Consider the following 22154-nt stretch of genomic DNA (forward strand, 5'->3'; position numbering starts at 1 on the left):
TTTTGACATTTTTTTTTTGTGATTTGCCTCACAAATTTTTGCATTTTCGTGCCATAACGCGAGGTCTCAAGAGGAAAAGAAAATGGAAAGAAATGCATAAAACGAACTGCAAGCAACCCTTTACTAAGAACCTTTTTTTTTGACAATTTATGGAGGCAACCTATTTAACAATCATTTTTATCAGATGATTTTCTTATGAAAATTATAACATTATCGATCTGCTAAAATGTATTTAATATTTTGCTGAATTTAAAGTTGAAAACTATATATTTATTTTATTTTATTTTTTATTAATTTTCCTAAGCCAAAAACGTATTACTTTTTAGACAATTAATCAAAAAATTCGTAAAACCCCTGGGTATCCAACTAAGTATACTTTAATTTTTAATATTTGCCAGCTGCTCAGCAAACTTAAAAGCCTCTCGTCTATTAAAATAGAAAACAATCTGCGAAATGGCTTTTCTGTAAAAATATTTTTTTTTGCATGCTCGATTTAGCAGACGAGAAGCGAAAGAATTCGTAGTCAAGTGAAAATGTCAGCCACTCAAAATGCGAGCGCCATTTCGCATGTATAATAAATCTAACTAAACCAAACAAACACGAAATGAAGAAAAGAGCAAGAAAGAAGCTAAGCTGAGTTCATTTTAGGTTTAACGATTTGGAAATAACTCCACAAAACAGGACGACAAATTATTTGGCCATCATCTGCAGAAGTTTCGCATGGCATTGGCAGATTGGCGAGGGTCTGAAAACTTATTAATTTCCAAAAAGTCAGCCACACGCAAAAAGTACACAACCAAAAATTGTGAAAAACTGTGACGTTATGCACATGAGTGAGCAAATAACAGCAGCAGCAACAGCCACATCAACAACTCGCAGCAGCAACACTAAAAACCTAACAGCAACAGCAGCAACCGAAATGCATAGCATACTTCGCCGGGCATTATTTGAGTTTTTGGGAGGGCGATTGGGTGGCTATGAGATGGAATTAAATGGGTCGGGGGATGGAAGGTGGGAGCAAAGCCAACAAATTATGAGTAATTGTTGTGATGCCAGCGCATTTTAAGTGGGAAATATATATACGAACTATAAGTAAAGGCGAAGAACGGATGAGCAATCATTTTAATACAATTATTATAGATATATAGTATATAGACAATAACACTTAATATTACAGCTAATGACTTCCAATTCATGCCTTACTAATGTAAAATTTTTCAACGACATATTCACCTATAATCTATTAATTTTAAAATACTTTTCAAAAAAAAACTATCTGAAAAATGTATCACCCCACAAATAAAAACAAATGTATTTATAGATCCTTTTTGATTAAGAGATACGGCTCACGGCGTTTAATGTCTTACTATTTAAAAATATCTCAGTGACAGCGTTTCAGTTAATCTTTTGATTTTAAAATATTTTTAAAACTATCGTTCCAGCAAATGCCTGTACTCGTTGAGAATTTGCTCTTCCTGCACCAACGGCAGATCCAAGTAGTTGGAACTATTGTCAGAGAGGTTTTCATTGAATCTCTTGAAGGCATTGTACGATTCCATTTCCGATTTGGCCATACCAATAGCCGATTCGATAAAGTTCAACTTGCTGACGGATAAGTTTAAGAAAGGGGTAGAGCTATTGCTAGTAGCTCTATTTGAGCCCGATGGACGATGATCTTCCAGTAACTTTGTCATGGCTTCAACAACTGCCAATAACTCCGATTCGTTGACAAAACTTTTCAATAGAAATTCCACTGATTTTCGGAAATTATTTTCGGTTGTTTCTAAGGCAGCTCGAGCGGAAGGGGCCTGAAAGCCCAGTTGTAGTAGTGTGGATAATAACGATTCATCGATGGGCGGTACGGCTGGCAGATTGGCCCTAAGTTCATCTGAATGGCGCTGCAGTAGGTCAACACTTCGTTCTAGATTATTTTTGGTCCTCTTGAGAGCTTCTACCACCAAACATCTTTCGTATCCCATTTCCATGAGCCTGAAAACACTACGGGGATCCACCCACTCTCTTCCTGAATTTGCCTCCCTCATCTCTTGATTTACTTTCCTTAAAGGAGCTGAGTTTCTGCGTTCTTCACCGACTTTCTCCCTGCGTTCTTGGATAAATTGTAAAGCTCTATCCACGTTGCCTGCACTGGATCTTAAGGCCAATCTGGCATCCGATTCCTCAAAACCCATTTCCACTAGAGTTAAAAGGGCATTGTCATCGACTTTTAATTCATCCAAGGCTTTGGCTGCCTCCTCCAATCTTTCATATGACTCATCTCTGCGATTTTGGTGAAAGAAGAGCACACCTTGGAGCAGGTGTAGCCTCATAATCAGAGCTCTTTCGGGGCAACTTGTACCCCTAATGGCATATAAACGATTAAACTGCTCTCCATAACTCTTGTGAAAACTTCTTTCGCAAATATCCAAACGTCGCTGGGCATCTGGTAATTGTGTGATATTCTTCAGACAAAGATAGCACCACACTATGTCCAGATTTAACAAAGCATAATTATCCACCGCTTCCAAAAACTTGGAGTTGCATTGGCTAAAAAGTTCATCGGCTTCGAGTAGCAAAAGTAAAGCCTCATCGTAGTTTTCTTTTCGCATGGCTGCCCTGGCTATTTCGTACATACCCAAGGCCATTAGCAAAGATCGGTTTTCATCGGGTGGCAGGAAAATCGGACGTCCATCTTGATCCTCCATTTTCATAAAGCGATGATCGGCATTTGCAACTATCTCCACATCCGCGCGAATCCTTTGAATGCGTTCATGCAACTCCTGTCCCTTGTTTTCTCCGCCCACCACCACCATTAATTGTTGATTGGTTTTCAGACCCTGTGAGGCCAAAGTTCTCAGTCCATTGATAATGCGTCCACCGGAAATGCACTTTACATGACTGGCATCACTCAAATTCAGTTTCTTAGCCACCTCCTTTTGCAGATCTGAGCCAAGGCCGCTCAATGAACACTTTATTTCCATCATTTGCCAAGTTCCGCATTTGCTGTCCACACAACGCACATTGAAAGTGGCCAAACCCGTGTCATTAAACTCCCTGCGAGCAGCCAATTTCCTCAGCGCACTATCTTGCAATTCGGCCAGAGCACACCTGCAATCGGATGTGCTAATGCCCAGTTCTCCACTCAAATCCCTCGCCAGATGATCCATCTCCGATTCGATACTGCCCACGCCATCGAAATAGTACGGCTCCTCCCACAACTTGATATCACGCTCCCGCAAACGAGCTCGCAATTTGATAAATGTATTGTCTATTTGGGACATGATCTGATCAGTACTGAATAATTTTCAAATTATTACGGAAACTTCTGATATATGTTGCTTGACTTAAAATCAAAGGCCTCCTCTTTACAAAAGTACGTAATGTGTTTTTAAAATAATATAAAAAATACATGTTTACATAATAATGATGAATTATTATTTTTTTTTGTTGGCTTTGTTAATCTTCCATCTTTAAGATAAAGCGATAAAATAAATTAAGGTTTCTTGGTTTTTTTTTTAAAAGATGAAATTTACTCTTAAAAGTTTTATAAATTTTGCCTTAAATCAATGATGTCCTTATGTTCATGGGTATTTGAATTACTTTACAAACGTATTCAAATTGTTTTCTGTTTTTGGTTTATATTTTAAAAATTGAAAAGAACTGTTGTTTTGGGGTTACTGTGGTTTGTTGAGTCTAAAAGCTTGATGACTTCGTTAATTTTGATTTTTCAAGATAAAGCAATAAAATCATACAGACAATTAAAGTGAAATACAACTGTATTGGGAAACTAAACTTTTTGTAAAATTTTGTTATCTGCAACTAAAACTGAATTAGACAACATTTTAAAAGTATTATCAGGTACTGAATCAGATACAATTATCAGTGGTTAAAGAACACTTTTTAATGCTATCTATACGATTGCTTTTTAAGTACCACTAACTAAGCAAAAAACAACAAGTCTAAGAAGTTATCTTATCTTTCTCTTGGAACTCAATTTCATTTAATTAATATAAAAGTAAAAAAGCTGAGCCTGATCACAAATGTGAGAAACTATTATATAATTTGAATTCATAGTTTTAATACTCCTGTTACATTATGAATTTACATAGACTCAATGCAGACGTTGATATTGGGCAAAAAGGACTTAAAAGAGAAAGTGACCTTATTGGTGGCATTCACAAAGCAAGAGCTTGTATCTGCTGGCAATTTGGCGATCAGTTTCAGGGTCCTGTTGATTTTCCTGGTCAGTTTCATGGAAGCCTTGAACAAATTCCAAAAGCATTTGAATGAGTTTTTGATGACCGAGCCAGCGGACTTGTCCTTAGCGCACAGTTTTGACTGCAGGTGGATAATATCATTGCAGATTTGTATAATCTGCTTAACAGATTCCACAATCTTGGCCACATCCTTGGGAATTTCAGTGCCGCAGGCATCGATGGCATCCACAAAGTTGGTGCAGGAACTCAGAATGTTTACCACCTCCTTGATAATGCAATTGGTGCCACGGACTGTCTTCAAAGCTTTGCGAAGGATTTTTCTGCAAGTTCGAATAAAGCCCTGCTCGTCAAAATCCATGTAATCGTTGTCATTATCCAATTCGTCCAGCAGCTGTTCGAGCTCCAATTCAAAATCGAATTCATTGTCACTGTTTTCTTCACGCAATTCAATTGAATTGGCCTGAAACCAAAAGTATTTAATTATATGTGTTGATTAAATTGTAATGCCTAACTTACTTGAGTAGTTAGCAGACAAGTGGCCGAAACCAGCACCAAAAGGCAAAGAGTAATAGCTTTCATTTTACTGTCCAATTAGCGAGTGTTTGAGGCCCGCAATCGATGATCAGTTTATATACAGGCACCGAATTGCGCATTATCACAAAATAATCAATTTTTTAAGTGTCCACTCAATCTATCTTTGTCTATTAGACCAAATCTTTCTGTTTGTATTAGATTTATTGATACTTTCTTGCATAGAACATTTGAATCAAATTTACTTTTATCTGAAAAGCAAAATATTGTTTGCTTTCCTAACACCAATTTGATTAGCCATACTTACCTTTTATAGTTATAAACTATATAAATATGAATGTTCATTAAGGTAGCTTTGAATTTAATTAGAATAAGTTGGGCAAGTATAAAAAAATGTTGTGCTATTTACAATAATAACTCTTTTTTTTGTATTTTCTTAAAAGAAAAAATAACCTCTTAAAGATGGTCAAACTTAATAACTCACCATTAATATTATTGGCTTTACACTCTATAAGAAAGGTATTTGATTTGGATTTAACTAAAAAAATATGGCAAATTAAAAAAAATCTATGTATTATATATTTTTAAAAAGTGATTTTTTACCTTCCATAACTAAATTTGCTTCATCGATTTTTTCCCAAGACCCGAAATTTTTCCCAAAATATGTCGAATTTCCGCTTGTAATTAGCACGCCATGTAAAGTCTACCGTGAAATCCACTTGGGCACCCTAAAGAGTCAGAGCTCAGGACGAATTAAAAGCCGTAAACCACAGACAAAGAGGAAAAGAACCACAATCGAATGGTGGCAGAGCCAACAGATTCCGGACACAATAGATACGACAAAAGAAAAAAAATGTGTTGCCATTGTCAGCTTAACGCGCTCGGCTCACTTTGTCCTTTGGTTATAAATGGTAACGTGTGGTTAAGGGTTAATAACTCCCACTAAATGGGGTGGGGGTGGTGACGAAATAAAAGACCAAGACATTTTATAGATACAAAAGAAAAGAAAAAGTTGGCACCCCGTGACAACAAGTGTGGCTGCTAATGAAAAGCGCCGTGAATAACTGCCGTACTTTGGTTTGGGATGGCGAATGGATTGGTCTGCGTGTTCTGTCATTAAGTTAGCTTGGGGTCTTTCCTCTTCGATGGGGTGAACTATGTACGTCTCTCAGGGTGATAAACTAGCTGACTGAGTTGTTAGGGGTATCATTTCGCCCTAATTTTTGTTCCGTGATTGCTTTTTTGATTGGGAATGATATTGGCAAAGGATGGCTCTTAAAGTATAAATATTGGCACAGTCATGAAAATACATAACTAAAAGAATATTTGATCATTTTACTATTTTTGGCCTAAGCGGAAAATTTGTTTTGTTTTTTTACATCAACATTAGCCCGTTTTCAAGCATTTTATGATCTCCTTCCTTGCATTCAGCTCTCCATCTTTTGGCTTTCTCCATACCATCTGCACTTGGCATAAGTTAAATGTCGAGTAAATGTGGCTGACAACCATGATGATGCATCGCTGCCTGCATACGACACTTCTTAAGGTCCTTGTGCTGTCCTTCCTTGTCATTTTTGCCTTCGTCCTGGGCATGCAGCGTGTACGAAATCAATGACATGTTGTCGGCAAAGTTTTCTCGGCACTAAGTGAGTTTTATCCCTCCTCGGGCATTAGACTAATATGAACTGATTTACCCCCCGAAATGAGTTTTTCACCCAAAAGTTGACAAGTGACAAGTCACATTGTTGTACATTAAATTAATGAAATCATTCCGCAACTTTTACAGGTCATGGCCCGTACTTCATTGCTCTTCTTCGATTGCGGGAAACTTGAAGTGTCTGTCCGGATCTCCGGCTCATAAATATTGAGCGCATTATGTCAGGAGCAGCAAAAAGGGGGTTGAAGGATACGGAAGGATACGGGCCTGCAGTCAATTGTTGGTCATCAATCTTATAAACAAATGCGGTTCAATGCCAGTGACAGCGGTTTCAGCAAAGAGGGGTGGAATAAAATTAAAAAAGGGTGAGAAACACCGTTGCTGAAAAGCTGACAAAAGACCAAGAGCAGTTAAACATGACTGGGTGCATATGTAAGTTGAGCTGAACTAAGGCAACACCCTCATCTTTGATTTAATCTAAATTTTTTTTAAAGCCGACTTAATTTTTTTATTTTTTTAAATTTTTTATTATTTTGTTAAAAATAAACGTTTTATACATGGGTTTTAAACTTAAAACATTTTTTAAATATCTTATATGCAAATTGCTAGAAAAAATCTTTTAATATTGAATATCTTTTAATATTGAACCGTACCCTCAACCTCAGGGTTAACGAAAAGTAGGTTTTAAACTTTATATTTCCACATTATTTCTCAGTTTATAATCTACTTTTAGCTTACCATGAAGGCAAGAAAAGTAAATAAGGCTCTAAATCAAATTTTAAATGGTTCAGCTCGAAATCAAATTGAATTAGTGGAAACAACTTAAATAATATATTAGTAATACAATTCCAATTTACTTAGTCAGTGTTGCAAATTTATTTCTGTTTTGATTTATTTATAAATTTTAACTACGTCAGTTAGGAATGATGTTTCCTAAGTTTTTGTGGCCATATATAGCTCTGGTTTTTCTGGTCTTAATGACACACCATTTGGCATTTGCCAATCACATTGCCATTATTGGTAATTACCTGCCAACGGATACTCTTCTCCTTAGCCAGGATGTCTTTGTCAAAGGGAGAAAGAAGGGAAGAATAGCACACAAGTTTTATTATACACAAAAGGTTTCCTCCAGTCAGTTAATTTTCTATACAATTTTTAATTACGTTTTTGTTTAGACCGACCCGAAAGTGATCAGCGCCATTATACTAAAGAACTGCCATAAGTCTCCGTTTGGATCCGACGGAGTTCTCCTTGAAGGTGGGCCAAACAATATCTACACTGCCATTCGATTGTCGGCAAGAAAAAACTTCAATATCGACTACAACATTAAAATTTATAGCAATAATAGAGATCTTGAAAAACATGGAAGATAAAAAGAAGATATAAAATAAATTTAAAATAAAACTCTACATCATTTAAGCAAATTTGTCTTATAAAGTTAGCTGAGGGTTCTACAAAAAATGTTTTCTAAAGATTTTATATACTATTTTTTATATATTGAAGTTTTCCATTACCAAGTCTAATGAATTTAAAAACAAAAATATTTTAAGCGTAACCGTGACAAATCGTGTCTAAAATATTTATTATATATTTATATTTGTAACATTAGTTTACGTAGGATCTTCTCTTGTTCATTTTAAAAGCAGCTTCTGGAAGAACATGTTACATTTGGTGAAGGGTGTTGTTTTATCGATTGCCGTCGTGACAATTGCAAATAGGGTTTGCGCCAATGAAGGAGATACAATTTTTGGAGCAGTGCAAATAGGTGCCAAAATAATCCATGAAGAGCACATTGTGGAGCCTAAGAAGTTTCTGCGAGTGGTCACAAGAAAATTTATTCTTAACCCTCAGGTAAAAGTTAATTAATAGATTAGGCACTTATATAACCTAACTAAATAATAATTGTTGCTTTATCAACAGCCCCGACCAATCAGTGCAATTGTAATCTTTGACAACAGTCCAACTAAAGGTGGACATGCTTATTTGCTCGAGGGAGGGCCTCCCGCAAACTTTGCGGTGATCGAGTTCAAATCAAAACGTAACCAGGGACTTGACTTTACATTGACTATATACGACACTCCGTCATCTTGCACTAGATGTCTTACATTTGGGTAATAATATAGATCATTCAGTGATCAAAAATGCAATTTAATGCAAGCTAAAAATTAAATAAACTTATTCAGTAAAAATTATATTTTATTCCTCATTTTTACATTTTTTTCGGAGTTTATTTTATTTTATATATTTTAAAAATTTCAGCTTAACGTAATTTATCTTTGCGTAGATAACTAATTATGTGTTTATATTTTGCTCTTCGGAGTTTTGTAAATTTTTCGGCTTTTAAAAAAGATTTTTTGTTTCCTTCAAATTAAAATAAAGCGAACAAAGTTTTCCCCTTAACTCTAATAAATATTAGCTACAAAAAAAAGAGAATTTGTAAACAGAAATTATATTTTAATTTTTAGAAAAATATTCTTCATACTAAAATTTTTAAATTGAAATAAACTTAACGCAAATTTGCGAATAATATTAATGACACTTCAAAATATGACTAACATAAAAATAATTGAAGTATAAGAGTTAATTAACATATTTTTAGCTGTGTACTTGATTTCGTCGATTCAGTCCCCATCTTAACAAAAAAAAACAGTAGAAACTCCCAGACCAGGACGAGTCCAATGAAGGACAAACCCTCGTCTGGATTTGATGGCCATGGCGGCGACATATTACTTCCTTATTTGTGGGCCGTGCTCGCGACCTTTCACCTTTTTCCCGTCACGCTTCGGAAAGTGAAACATTAGGGCCAGAATCGCATTGTGTTCGAAGTGTGTGTGTGTGTTTCGCATTAAAACAATGACGAGGCGCAAACATTTTTAGCGCTGACAGCGAGCCAAACATCCGCCAGATAAAAATGTCCGCGAACAAGCACACAAATTTGATTCAATCAACGGCGGCGATGAGTCCTGTGTCCTGTGTGTCTGGTGTGTATCCCCCTTCCAACGAGTCCTGGCCATTTGCTTGTCGCCCTGCCAGGCTCGCCGCTGGGATGATAATGATAAGCGCATAAAACCATTAAGTGATTCCACTCAAATGAGCACGTTAGAATGACTGTGAAGCTTGTTTGGGCCGAATCGCTAGATTGTTGAACTATCATCACACTACAGTCAGAAAAAGGTAATAAGGGTAATTTGGAAAAATAAAATTATTCTGACTATTTACTAATTTTATAAAAGTATTATAAATACTATTTCTGCCAAATGAATGTTGGTAGAATAAATTCCAGTTTGATTTTTTCAGATAACTTTAGATAACTTTAATTGAAACTGTAAAAGGTTTATGCCGACCTTATCCTAATGTTCTTATTAAATCTGTTAAAAAGACTCTGTCTTTTAATTGAATTAATTTATTTTTCACTTAATCTAGAATTTATTTAAAATGTCCGTTATTTCTGCCTAAAATGTTAATCTTGTAAAAGGGTATATTTATGTTTATTAAAGGTATATTATGTGTATTAAGTCTAGTGAAAATTAAATTAAATAAATAAATTATCAACATTTTCTATCTATGATTTCTGCTAAGTAAATCTGAGCTCACTTCAGTTCCATCGACTAATTGAATCGTTCACAGGGGCAAAATCCTCGCTCTGATCCAACGGAAAGTGAATCTATCAAAAAAAGAAACAAAAGGAACCTTTTTTGCACTCCTAGCGTAAAAACACAACATGGGAGGTCGAAAAAGGTGGGGTGTTTGCCTGCAACAGTAACGATGACAGCGATGTCCTTAAACCCCCGGCAAAGGGAATACGGCTTGCAAAGATAAGGGGGCCGATAAGGGGATGGGGATGGGCCAGGTGGGCGGATCCAGGATCCTCGATTCAGGAAAAGGACGCCCCGTTCATGTTAAATGGCCAACAAGGTGACAATGCAGATATAATAAGCAGGCGGCATAAAGCGACAAACGTGATTCGACCAGCGAGGACCATTATGTCGATGATTCGCAGGACGTTTCGCGATTGATAATGCTCACTTACTGGTATTCGAAATGACGCACACACAGACGACGGCTATGGGCGGTAAAAAATCGCTTATCGGTTGACTTAACGCACTATATAACAGACAGATGTCAGTAGATTGCTCAACGATGTTCTTTAATGCGAATCAATGACAAATGGAGAATTTTAATAATGTGAATGTGCATTATCCTCTAAAGAAGGATACCAGGCTAAACAATTTAAATAAAACAAATATTGATTGCGTTTTATTAAATAATTTGAACATAGTGATTTTAGTTTAATTTCACAAAGTAAAATATTATTGACAAATATTAATTTAATTTTAGAATTCAGTTAATGCGAATCAATGACAAATTAATCATGTTAATAAAGTGATTTAAGTAATTTAAATAAAACAAAAGTTTACTTTATTACGTTAACAATGTTTAATTAGTTGTAGTTTATTAAGTAAAATAAGTTTGAGATGTATGGAATCATAAAAAATTGGCAAACCTTCTTAATACTTTAATGTTTAAAATGGAATTTAGAACTAAAACTATCAAATTTACTTTACCTAGGAGGGAAATGTTATCTAATTCTTTAAAAAAAAAAACAATTTTATATGTTACTTTTTGTTCTCCGTTGTATCCAGAGTCATAAGTTCAAAAGCCACCCACATCGCCAAGCGAAACTTTGTGCCGCTGACATTAGTTAATTGTCAGCCGCTTCAGTTTGCAAACATGCATTTGGCCAAAAGCCAACATGGCCAACAAAAAATAAAAAAAATGCCAGCCGCAACGGAAAAAATAGAGAAATGGTAACAATTTAATTAAGTTCTTGGTACGTAATTTGCGCCAACACTTAAAGTTGTTCCCTTGACTTGTTTTCGGTGGCTTTTTTTTTTGCTTTTTTGCTATAGTTTTATGGTGTTGCACCTTCGGGGTTTTGCCACCAACGGCAAAAGTCTACTGCTAATTACGCAAATGTTTCAACTTTAAAACGGCGATGCCATTTCACGCGCCCTGCGTGTGAAATTTATAAATGTCAACTGCAAGAGCCACCCGCCTTCACTTTGCACTTTGTTTTGTCTGTTTAACTTTTGTTCATAGCTGGCTGACTTTTGCTGATTGTGCAGAGGTTGCAAACTGGTGGCAGAAAATCCACTCGAAGTTCCTGAAAAAACTCCATCTCTCTGTCTCTTTTTTTTTTCGCTCAGCACTTGCAATTTGTTATTTTTGCTAGTTTTAAAAATTAAAAAATTCTCCAAGTGAGTGGGGGGGGGACTGCAGATAATACTGAAATGGAAACATTATATTTTATGCAAGTGCAACAGTGCGAATGCGTGTTAAAAATTGTTGTACTCCACTGTTGCAAAGTCATTTGCAGTTATGAAAGAACGTGTAAATACATGGAATATAAAAATGGTATTCACAGCATAAAGTACTTGAGGACTTTGGTCTTTAAAATTTATTTTAAATATATTTTAAAATACGGGGCTTAAACGACAAAGTGATAGTATGAATTTTGTAAATATTTTACAACTTAGACCTTTAAGAAACAGCTATTTATATATAACTTGTATACTGAAAAAAGAAAAATCAATGCATAAAATACAACTTACTCAAGATTTTCTCACAACTTCAACTTTCAATTCAAAACTCACTGCAATTCCTTTTCAAACCAAACAAAAAACACCTTAGAGACAGACTTAGATTTACGGAAAAATAAACCCACACATACGAGCTAATGTATAAAACAGCAGTACGAATAAAATTGCATTACACACACGATTACAAGGACGAACACGTATGTACATATATAAATCCCCGGAACATATTGGCAGCTACTGTCAGTCAATCTCCATTAAGTCCATCCCCAACACCTTATTGAATTTTATTGTAAATTGGAAAGAAAAAATTGCACCGACTGCAAAAGGCCAGATGGAAACAAGGGAAAACCCAGGAAAACCGGAAAACCGGAAAACGAGTAGCAAATGTCAGACAAAGATTTGAGAAAAAACACAAAATGAAAAAGAAAATAAAACGGCAGGAGATAGAGATGGTAAACATAAATGGAGGGCGAAGCTTTCAATTTATTTGCATAAACGGCCAAACGATTATGTAATTTGTATTTGCCACATAAATTATCACACAGTGGAATAGTTTTCAAATATGCACCCCAGACAGAATGGAATGAAGTGGTTTGGGGACTTGCGAAGAGGGGTCAGCTTATTAAAAGCGAATGAAACGGGCAACTATCAATAAATTACGAACTGGGGCGTGGCAACTGGAGTGTCCCAAAACCACAAAAAGCACAAACATTAGAGTGGTTTTGAGTGCCCTTCGCCAGAGAACTCGACTGGTTCAAATGAACGTGGATTACTTGAATTATTTATAATTTTTTATATATTTTTAAGTTGTCAAAGAGTTTTAAATATTGAAAAATTAACGATTCAAACAATGTTTAAATAAAACTTTAAGAATTTGGAAGTATAATTTCCAAATAAATGATGATAAAATATTCTATATCATAATGTCAAGTATTTAAAGTAAAGTACTTAATTAGTTAGTATTAGTATTTTTAAAATAAAGTGTTTTAATTGGAAAATTGTGCACTTACCATTGCCCGCAAAGACTTGAAAAAAACTTACCTTGAATTGTGTAAGTAAAACTCCAAGCCCGCTTGATTAGTCAATCACAAATAAGAAAAATCTGTACAATCAATTTATTTACTATTTATTTATATTTACAAAAAAAATTATAATTAAATGAATACAATGATGATGCAAATTATTTCCAATCGGGTACTTATCTAAATTTAGAGTTACGTTTACAAGCATTATTAATACATGCAACCAGTATCTTGAATAATATATTTATGTCATTATAAATATATTGATTATCAATAGCTGCAATGTATACCTTTAGAATTATTGCCCATGACTTGCAATACATAAACTTCCCTTGGATTGCTATATAACTAATAATATTAACTTCAATCCGCTGAGTTAATCAATGACGAACCGAACTAGATCCTCTGGAGGGCACATCTCCGTTCGAAATGCCTTTTGACAAATTTTTGGGGGTCTGGCTATGTGGGACATGCTAATGTTAGGTGCTTGCCAGGGACCGCAAATTTTATGCACGTTATAAATCACGGCCAAACAACGACGACAGCGTCGAGGACGACTGCAAAACTGTTCACATTAATTGTTGCAACGTCATTTTCGGGCCTATTGTGTTTTTGGCCCGCACCACGAACCCTGGCAAACCTACCCAAAGCCCAAACCACGAGGCGAAAAGCAAAACCAACCCAACAAAAAACCCCACCACATTCGCTGGAGCAGGCCAATAAAAGGCACTTTCTGTGTGTGCTCCAGACGCCTTTGTGTCACGTGGCAATTTTCGCTAAAGGAATTCCAACAATGTAGACGTTTCTCCTACAGCAAATGATCACGATAAAAAAAAAGAAAAAAACAATGTAGAAAGTCCAACCAACTACTTTTTTTTGTTATTTAAACATAGGCAAATGGCTGGAGTCCATAAAAAAATGCTGTTTAGTAGCTGGGATTTGTGGATTTGTCAAAGGCCCTACGACGACGAAGCGCGGATACTGAAAATCTACCACGTTTTTTCTGCCCATTTTCATAATTTCACATTTGAGACACAAAAGGCCAAAGGAAATAACATCGAGTTTTTGTTGTCAGCAAAGGAATGTCTAAGTTTATTGAACAGATGGGAGTTCCCCTTGACAAACTGCAAAATGGAACTTAAAGTCTTATTATTTCCTCAATAAAATATATACAGGAAAAGATAAAAAAAAAGTCAATTTAAATGAGTATTTTTTTTAAATTAGAATTTAAATATATTTTGAAATAAAACGTATGTTTCATATTTTTTGATTCTGAGAACCAAATTTCTATATTAATTGTTTTCTTGATTAGGAATCTTAGTTTAGGACTAAAAATAAAAACTTATAAAAAATGAAATATAAGGCCTAATATTATATTTATTCAGATAAGACATAATTTTAAATTGATCGAAATAAAAGGAAAAAGAAGGAATGTACTTAGACAGGATTATTTTCTTGACTATAATTTAAGTAAGCATCTTAAAATATTAAAATTTAGAAGTTATTATATGGTTTTAGTTGAAAAAGATATGTAAATAGTTGTGTTTTCGATATACAAATTTCCGCGATGAAATGCTAGCCTATTCTTAACGCTGTCTTTTACAACCACGAATATGTCCATATTTACATACGAAATTCTATATGGAATGGCAGCCACTCCATCGTGAAAAGATAATCCCGGCAAATACATAAACTGCAGGCAAAAACACTTGAAAGCAAAGTTATGAACGGAGACAATGAAGGACCAGTGTGGAGATGGGGCCCAAAAAAAACAGCAAAAGGGCGTCGTTAATATTTCAAAAACAGAAACACAACCGAAACGATTCGAAACGGAACGAAACGAAAACAAGGCAAAACACATAAACAGAAGCGACAAACAACAAAAGCAGAAATAGCCGTAATACTTGGACAATTGCACACGCACCCACACTTGACTTTTCCGGGTCCATTCGAAATATTAAGGCATATTTGCCGCTTGGTCAGCGAAACCGAAACCGGACGGTAAGGAAAGGTAAATGAGACAAAGCCAACCAGACGAGACAGGGTGAAAAGTCACCTTCGTGTTGCACAAAATTTATGGCCAGCAAGGACAAAGCACTGGATAATAAGCCTAGGATACTCTCAGAGTCTTATTATTCTAATGGTGGTAACCTGATATATGGACCACCTTAACATACTACATTTTATAAAATTTTACTTAAGTCTTCTTGAAAATTCATTTTTTACATTACCACCTATCGTTTGAAGCTATAAAGGTTTTTTATGGATGTGATTTTTAATTAAAAATAAAGTTATTAAGTTATTTTCTTTTATCTTATAATCATTTATTATTAAAACAATATCCAAGACAGGTACAATGCGTAATCATGGACAAAATTTTCTTCGAAAGACATTTTCGATTTAAAATAATATGTGACGTTTTTCTTAAATTAATTAATTTTTGAGGTAATCAAATTTTAAGGTATTTCCTTTTATTTTTTGGAAATTAAAATTTTTGACTAATAGCAATTTATTATTAAAACAATATTTAATGCTCCTGAAAAATGTATTACTCACTGTACTTTTTCATGCTTTTCAATAAAACCAATTGCATACATACATAAGACACCTAATTGATTCTTGTACAGTTTTACAAAGAAGACGATCTGAAAAATGGAAAGTAATACATTGTGCTAAAAAAATCATTTTCAACCAAATTCCAACTGTTAGGTTTTAAGTTAAAACTTAGTTGTAAGAGATTCGGTCGGCTATTACCCATTCAGTGCGATGCAAACTGTTGGTGCAAATGGCAATACCCTTTGGCCAGCATATATTAAAGGGGAGTTGGTACATGGGATTGAATGACACCCCCATTGCACATATTCGCCTTGCAAGTCCCAGAAAAGGGACTCCACACTGTTGTCAATTTGCGTTGTGTGTGTGAGGACAAATTAATTGTTGACAGCGCGACATCTTCGAACCTACAACCAAACTCCCAGGCTACAGGAAGTCTTGGGTTAAGTGTTTCCTGACACCAGATCCATTTATCACTGCCGACCAACAAGGTTAGAAGTTATACATGTCTTTGTGGAATATTATTTCAGATATATAATCAATATGAAAAATTAGAACCACTAATTTAAAGATAGCTTAAGTGCAAGCTAAAGCCGCATCTCTTATATATTTAAAAACAGCTTTTTTGTATTTTTGTAGCTTTGAATTGTCATGCCAAACATGCCGTTAAGCATTCTAAAGACAAGTCATTAGGTCAATCGCTCAAATTGTACGCGTCGTTGTGACTTCTTTGTATGCCTTCAACTATTGAAAAGCGCTGATAACGATTAAAACTTTTACACCCAGAGAAGAACATGGCAAATCCAAATATTTGCATTTTGCAATAACTATGATTGGTACTGATTTAGCCCGGAGGTGTGTTTTGTTTAGACCAAAGTGTGTTACTTTTTAATTTTTAATTTAAATTTTAATTTGGGTTCATAATGAAAAAAATTGAAATTGAATTGAAATGTTTTTCGTTTTTTTATGTACGATTATATTTTGAAAAACAATATTACGTTAAAACATTTTAACGTTTTATTTTTATTATTCCGTGTTTCTCTGGGTGTATATAGAGAAATTAATATAATTTTTTTTATTTAAGAAACAATATGCAAAATACAGAAATGTACAATACCATAAAAATTTTGAGAAAGTAAAAGCTTAATATAACCGCTCATTATTGATTGTATTTTCTGATCCTCTCTTTTGAACTTTTTATTCCTAACATTGATAAGAGCATTTCTGAAGCTTGCATTGTAGCCGTAAACTTGCTTTTAAACACTCCATTTTGACAGTAGCATTTAGTAAATCACTCAAGATGCACGCGTTGTCGCTCCTGACATTTGGGATCGGAATCGTATTCCTGCTGTTCCTGGGAAGCCTCGCGGGGCAAGAGTTGGGACCACCAGAGGAACCCTATTACAAAATCGCTGCTGGTCCTAATACACGAACAACACTTAACACGCCCACATCATGGAGCGATAGAGTCTTTAGATCAAACTCAACCGGACGCCCTCGCAGAAAGTATAAAGGAAAAATATATAAAAACACAAGAAGTTAACTGGATTTTATTTTTTTTTTTCTCGTAAGTTTATGAATTTGTTTGAAAGGTACAACGTGCCTTCCTGAAAACAAGGAAAAAAATACAAATACTTTTATATGTTTCAGAATCGCACCGACGGAAGAATAAAATCGAAAAACTTAATCGATTTTTGCTGCACTTATAAAGGATTTTTTTACAAAAATTTGGTTTAGAGTTTCTTTTTATTTGTCCTCCGTTTTGAAATGCTATATTTTGTATTTTAATTCAAAACCATATCGAATGAGTTTTAGTGGTTGAAAATTGTCTCTGATTCAGAGAACAACAAAACTCAAAGCAGAAAATACCACTACCAACTCACTGGATGACTAACGAATAAGGAATACATACCACTTAAGTTCCATTATTTCGTAATGTATATAACAAATGCGTATTTGATGTAAAGCCATACTGTTTATCCTTAATAATCAAAAATAAAATAATAAAATTCTACAAAATCAAAAAAGAGATAAAAGAAAATATTTGAATCTTTAATTTTACATATCTCTCTAATAAGATCTAATCTATCTATCTAAAATGTTAAATCAATGACATTTTCACATTGGGCCAGTCTAATTATTGCGATGTTTTGTGTCGTTAGTTTTATTTCAATAAATGAAACACACCCAGTTTTCAGGCAGTACCTCAAAAAGCACACTTTGGGTATTCCCAAAACGAATAAATCTCTGAATTTCTGAAATTCGGTCAGCTGTTCCATACAAATTTAAAAGTCTGAAATTTAAGCATAGTTTTTAAGGTAATACTTTTTGGTATGCCATGCCCTGTTTAAAACTTGTAAATTTTTATTTGTAACTCATTGTTTTTCACAATTACTGTTGCAACATTTTACCCTAAAATGTGACAAAAAATGCAACGAATGAGCATTTTTAAGTTTTAACAAAATACAGTTTTATTTACATATATGTTGAGAAAAATAAATCAAGGATTGACTGAACTATTAACCCATGGGACGGAACAATTTTGTGCTGCGTGTGATCTTTTATTACTAAAAGCTTTTAGCTAAGATGGGAGTATAATGCTAATAACATTGCTATGTTAAATGTTCAAAGCTTCAAAGAAAACTTATATTAAGTATTTAAATCCATATATGGACTTCAGTTTAATGTTCTACTTAGGAATTTGCATTTGTTCAATACACAATATTTGAAATACTATTTAACTTCAATACGTTATTAATTTATTTTACGTAATCTAATATTTCGAATCCTCGCTCAGTTTTGTTTGACTCATTTGTTTGTTTACTCACTAAAACGTATAAAAGAGAGCAATTTGTGTACCCCCAAATATGTTTTTAAATAAGCTGGTCAGTTGGTTTTCATCATTCAGAATGAACACTACACACTTTCTGATCGTCGCAGCTTTATTACTGCTATTCCTGGGACAATCCTCCACGATGCCGAATATCGAATCAAAAATGGACCTTACTCCTGTGAACATCACAGCAAAACACTTTGTTATTCAATATAATGATATTCCACCTACATGGCTTAACAGAGCCAGAAAATCATCGACCGGGACGACAAATCGAAGAACTCCCCGCAAACTTGCACGTAAAAATAAAACTACTTATTCAGATTATAGTGGTAATTTACTGGTTTAAGTGTTTTGTGAAATTACTAAATGCTTAAACCCATTTCGGGGAAGCCGAAAAGCTTTTCTGGCTTCAAGTTCACAAAACAGGAAATGGCCTTATCAATTGAGTGGATGACTAACTCCTTAATACCCATCATAAGTTTCAATGTTCATGCGTTCGTACAAGATGAAAAGAAATTTAAGTAAAAGAGAAACAAAAAGTACGATTGGTATATTAATAATAAATCTAAACTAACTAATATACCCTTAATATCATTATGTGTCTCAGGGAGAAGTCCCTCAGCTAGGATGAGTTGTTTTAAAAAATGCTATCTTAATCTAAGGCAGAAAGTTCCCCGCAACGATTGCCAGCCATGTGCGTATAAACTGGAACCCATGGAACCAGTTACCGAGAACCAGACCGACACCGATACCTTCAGAATTCTGGGCGTTCCCTGCATCCGCATGACACACTCAGGCTGCCTACAAATTTAAAAAATAAATGTCTTAAAATAAAATGAATTAGTAATTTATAAATTTCAATGAAGTCAAAATTAATTATACCATTTGGTTCTGAAATTCAAAATAATTTGTTTAACCTATTATGTTATATTATATATTATTTCTGTAAACAAGCGTTAATAATACAAAATAATTCAAAATAAATGTGTTTGAATTTTGAAATCTTTAAAACGAAAAATAAATAAAGTAAGGCACTGGGACCATCGCTGTTTTTTTGCAGAATTCAACTAAAGACTAAATGAAAACTTATTACAATAAAAAACTAGCCCTCTGTCTTTGAATTGCTGAGCTGGTGTATATAATATTTCGATTTACTAAAAAACTTTTTACTTCTACAGAGAGACCTAATTTATTTTCATAATTAGTTTGCATATTTTCAGGAGGCATATGTAACATATATAGTCGTGGCTCTTGACTATAGCGTTTCTTGCTTAAGTTAAAAATCTTATAGGCTATTGTATCATACTTTCGAAGTTACGATTGATGATTTGCCCTTGCGTTGCTAAAAAATATATAAATGAGAATCAAATTACATTTAACCAAAAAACGGACTTCATAATGGCAAATTTTAGTTAAATTAATTAAATTTCTACCAGTGCTTATCAAGCCCTAAATAGAACAATTAGGTTAAAAAAAAATATTTTATCCCCAAAAAAATTTTAACAAAATTCAAAAACTTTTAAAAAGAGGGTACAATTTATTAAATTCCTGTAACAAAGGCCACAAGCGACAGTCTTACCGACACCTAAAGTAGTTTAACAATTATTTGATCATATCGAAAGGATCTACTGTTTTAAGGGAAATGGAGGCACCCATCCGCCAAACGTGCGCTCCAGTTCCTCGGCAACCGCCAGACATAGGCGATCATTGTTAGGATTGGAGACCACTTGGATGCCCAAAGGCATTCCCTTCGAGTCCAGGCCCATGGGAACCTGAGTGGCCGGCAAATGGAGCACATTGAAGAGGCTAAAGTAGGCGAAGTCATTGAACTTGATCAGCGGGTAAAAGTGGTAGGGAGCTGTCCTCGGAGAACTATGAAAGAATAGTACTCCATCATCGCCGAGTAATTCCTGCACTGACTTTTTACATTTTGCCGTGGCTTCCCTTATTAGTTTCTCCTTTTCCTGCGGCAGAACACTATCAATTAGTCCATAAATTGCGGCCATGCTATAATCACTTTGTCCCAGGATTTTCTTAAAGAGCTCTATAAAGGGATTGAGCTCGGCACCGTTGCCCAATAAAAGATTAAAGTTGGCCGGTTCCTGGGTCATCCAATAGCGCCACATTTTGCCGGTCATCTTGGTATTGGGTATATCAGCATGACGCACATCTTTGCCAGTTAGGTTCTCGAAATGTTTACGTATTTTGTACATAACTCGTTCCGTTTCCTTGTTTATGGGATTGCACTGAGCCATGCCATTGGAGGATACATAGAAGTAACGCAACCGCTTCAGGTCCACCTGCTCCTCCAGCTTAAGCTTGCTTTTCAGTGAGGGTTCCATGAGCACCTGCATCATGGGCAATAAGTCGCGAGCGGAACGGCTCATGGGACCGGCACAAACCATGGTATCCTTTTCCTTACCGGTCCTGAAAGTACACCCCGACATGTTGACTGCACCGGAAGTAGGTTTGTGTCCGAAGATTCCGCAATTGAAGGCTGGTATACGTATAGAGCCACCTATATCTGTGCCCAGGCCAAAACCAGTACAACAGGCGGCTATTAGAGCAGCTTCTCCACCGGAAGATCCACCCACAGATCGTCGCAGATCGTAGGGATTGTTGGTGCCACCAATAAGCATATTTCTGGACTCGATCCACTTGTTCACCTCCGGAACATTGCTGGTGGCTATGATAATGGCGCCACTTTCCTTCATCAGGCGAACGCATTCGGCATCCGTAGACGAACGTTCCGATTTCCGGGCTAGTAGACCCAAGGTATGCAGTTTTCCAGCCACAGCGGTACTATCTTTGGTGGTGAAGGGCACTCCCAGGAAGGGCTGATGCCGGAAATCCTCATCGGTGTACTCTTTTTTGGCCAATCTCCTATCAATCTCACGTGCCTGATCCAAGGCCTCCGGAAATGGACCATCCACCACGGCATTTAGATCCCTATTCACACTCTCGATTCGTTCACAGTAGGCCTTAACTATGTCGTAACTCCGGATCTTACGTTCCCGTATCTGTTTCGCCAAGTCCACGGCGCTTTTGGTGAGCAGCAATTGTTGTTCCGTACTCGGTGGACCCGGCACCCGCTTGTGATCGCCCAGATACCATCCTAGCACAAACTCCAGGAGTCGATCGGTGACGATGTGGACCAGTGCCAACAGGGCATCCAGTACGTGGCTCCAAAACGTCATGATATAAACTGCTTTTTCTGCTGAGATTTGCACTTTGCGCAATGAAAATGCAAACTAAAACCAATGACTACTTAGGTTGCGATAAACCCAGACGTCGTTGCCACCCGATACGGTGCTCCAAAAAGCTGGCGAGAAAAGCTTTCCCAAAAAACCAGTTTCAGCACCAAGTACAGTGGAACCCACATAACTTCTCTACCCAAAAAAAAACATTTATCGCTGCAACCAAACTTTTTCATATTAATATGTTGGCAATTAAAGATGATTCAGAATAAGTTTTATTACGCTTAAACATATCACCTTTTTTGAAAATAAATTTATAAATTTGTTATATTCACATTTATATTTTAAATTTATTTCATTTTGATTAAACATTAAAAAAAAGAAATATTTTTAATTTAGCTATTATGCAACTGAGAATAATTAATTAATTAGTTTAATTTAGAAATTCTTTTATATAAAAAGGGCAATGTAGTTATAAATAGCATTTATATTATTTTATGGTATATAAAATAAGTGATAAAATGGAAATGAAATTGAGAATTGT

The 22154-nt window shown here is 35.3% G+C and overlaps 5 protein-coding genes and 1 long non-coding RNA gene across 6 annotated transcripts; 3 read left to right on the forward strand and 3 right to left on the reverse strand.

The window, feature by feature from the left end:
• Nucleotides 1-1335: 1335 nt before the first annotated feature.
• On the reverse strand, nt 1336-3942 carry LOC108149006 (NEDD8 ultimate buster 1). Its single transcript, XM_017276350.2, has one exon. It carries the CDS (start codon nt 3276-3278, stop codon nt 1431-1433), a length of 1848 nt encoding a protein of 615 aa, XP_017131839.1. The 5' UTR covers nt 3279-3942; the 3' UTR covers nt 1336-1430.
• A 113-nt stretch (nt 3943-4055) lies between these two features.
• LOC108149007 lies at nt 4056-4812 on the reverse strand. Its single transcript, XM_017276351.2, has 2 exons — nt 4731-4812; nt 4056-4674 (listed from the first exon to the last, which is right to left on the reverse strand). Exons 1-2 carry the CDS (start codon nt 4791-4793, stop codon nt 4099-4101), a joined length of 639 nt encoding a protein of 212 aa, XP_017131840.1. The 5' UTR covers nt 4794-4812; the 3' UTR covers nt 4056-4098.
• Nucleotides 4813-7264: 2452 nt separating this feature from the next.
• On the forward strand, nt 7265-7811 carry LOC108148595. Its single transcript, XM_017275672.1, has 2 exons — nt 7265-7523; nt 7578-7811. Exons 1-2 carry the CDS (start codon nt 7326-7328, stop codon nt 7773-7775), a joined length of 396 nt encoding a protein of 131 aa, XP_017131161.1. The 5' UTR covers nt 7265-7325; the 3' UTR covers nt 7776-7811.
• Nucleotides 7812-8032: 221 nt separating this feature from the next.
• On the forward strand, nt 8033-8594 carry LOC108148585. The gene is made up of 2 exons (XM_017275633.2): nt 8033-8253; nt 8323-8594. Exons 1-2 carry the CDS (start codon nt 8062-8064, stop codon nt 8515-8517), a joined length of 387 nt encoding a protein of 128 aa, XP_017131122.1. The 5' UTR covers nt 8033-8061; the 3' UTR covers nt 8518-8594.
• An 8171-nt stretch (nt 8595-16765) lies between these two features.
• LOC108148556 lies at nt 16766-17618 on the forward strand. The gene is made up of 2 exons (XR_001774558.2): nt 16766-17144; nt 17228-17618. It is a non-coding gene; the product is annotated as an uncharacterized LOC108148556 (long non-coding RNA).
• Nucleotides 17619-19927: 2309 nt separating this feature from the next.
• Nucleotides 19928-21697, reverse strand: LOC108148988 (fatty-acid amide hydrolase 2). The gene has a single exon (XM_017276329.2). It carries the CDS (start codon nt 21608-21610, stop codon nt 20039-20041), a length of 1572 nt encoding a protein of 523 aa, XP_017131818.1. The 5' UTR covers nt 21611-21697; the 3' UTR covers nt 19928-20038.
• Nucleotides 21698-22154: the final 457 nt, after the last annotated feature.

The sequence above is a fragment of the Drosophila elegans genome, unplaced genomic scaffold (assembly GCF_018152505.1).
Source record: "Drosophila elegans isolate 14027-0461.03 unplaced genomic scaffold, ASM1815250v1 contig_476, whole genome shotgun sequence".
Classification (NCBI taxonomy): Eukaryota; Metazoa; Arthropoda; class Insecta; order Diptera; family Drosophilidae; genus Drosophila; species Drosophila elegans.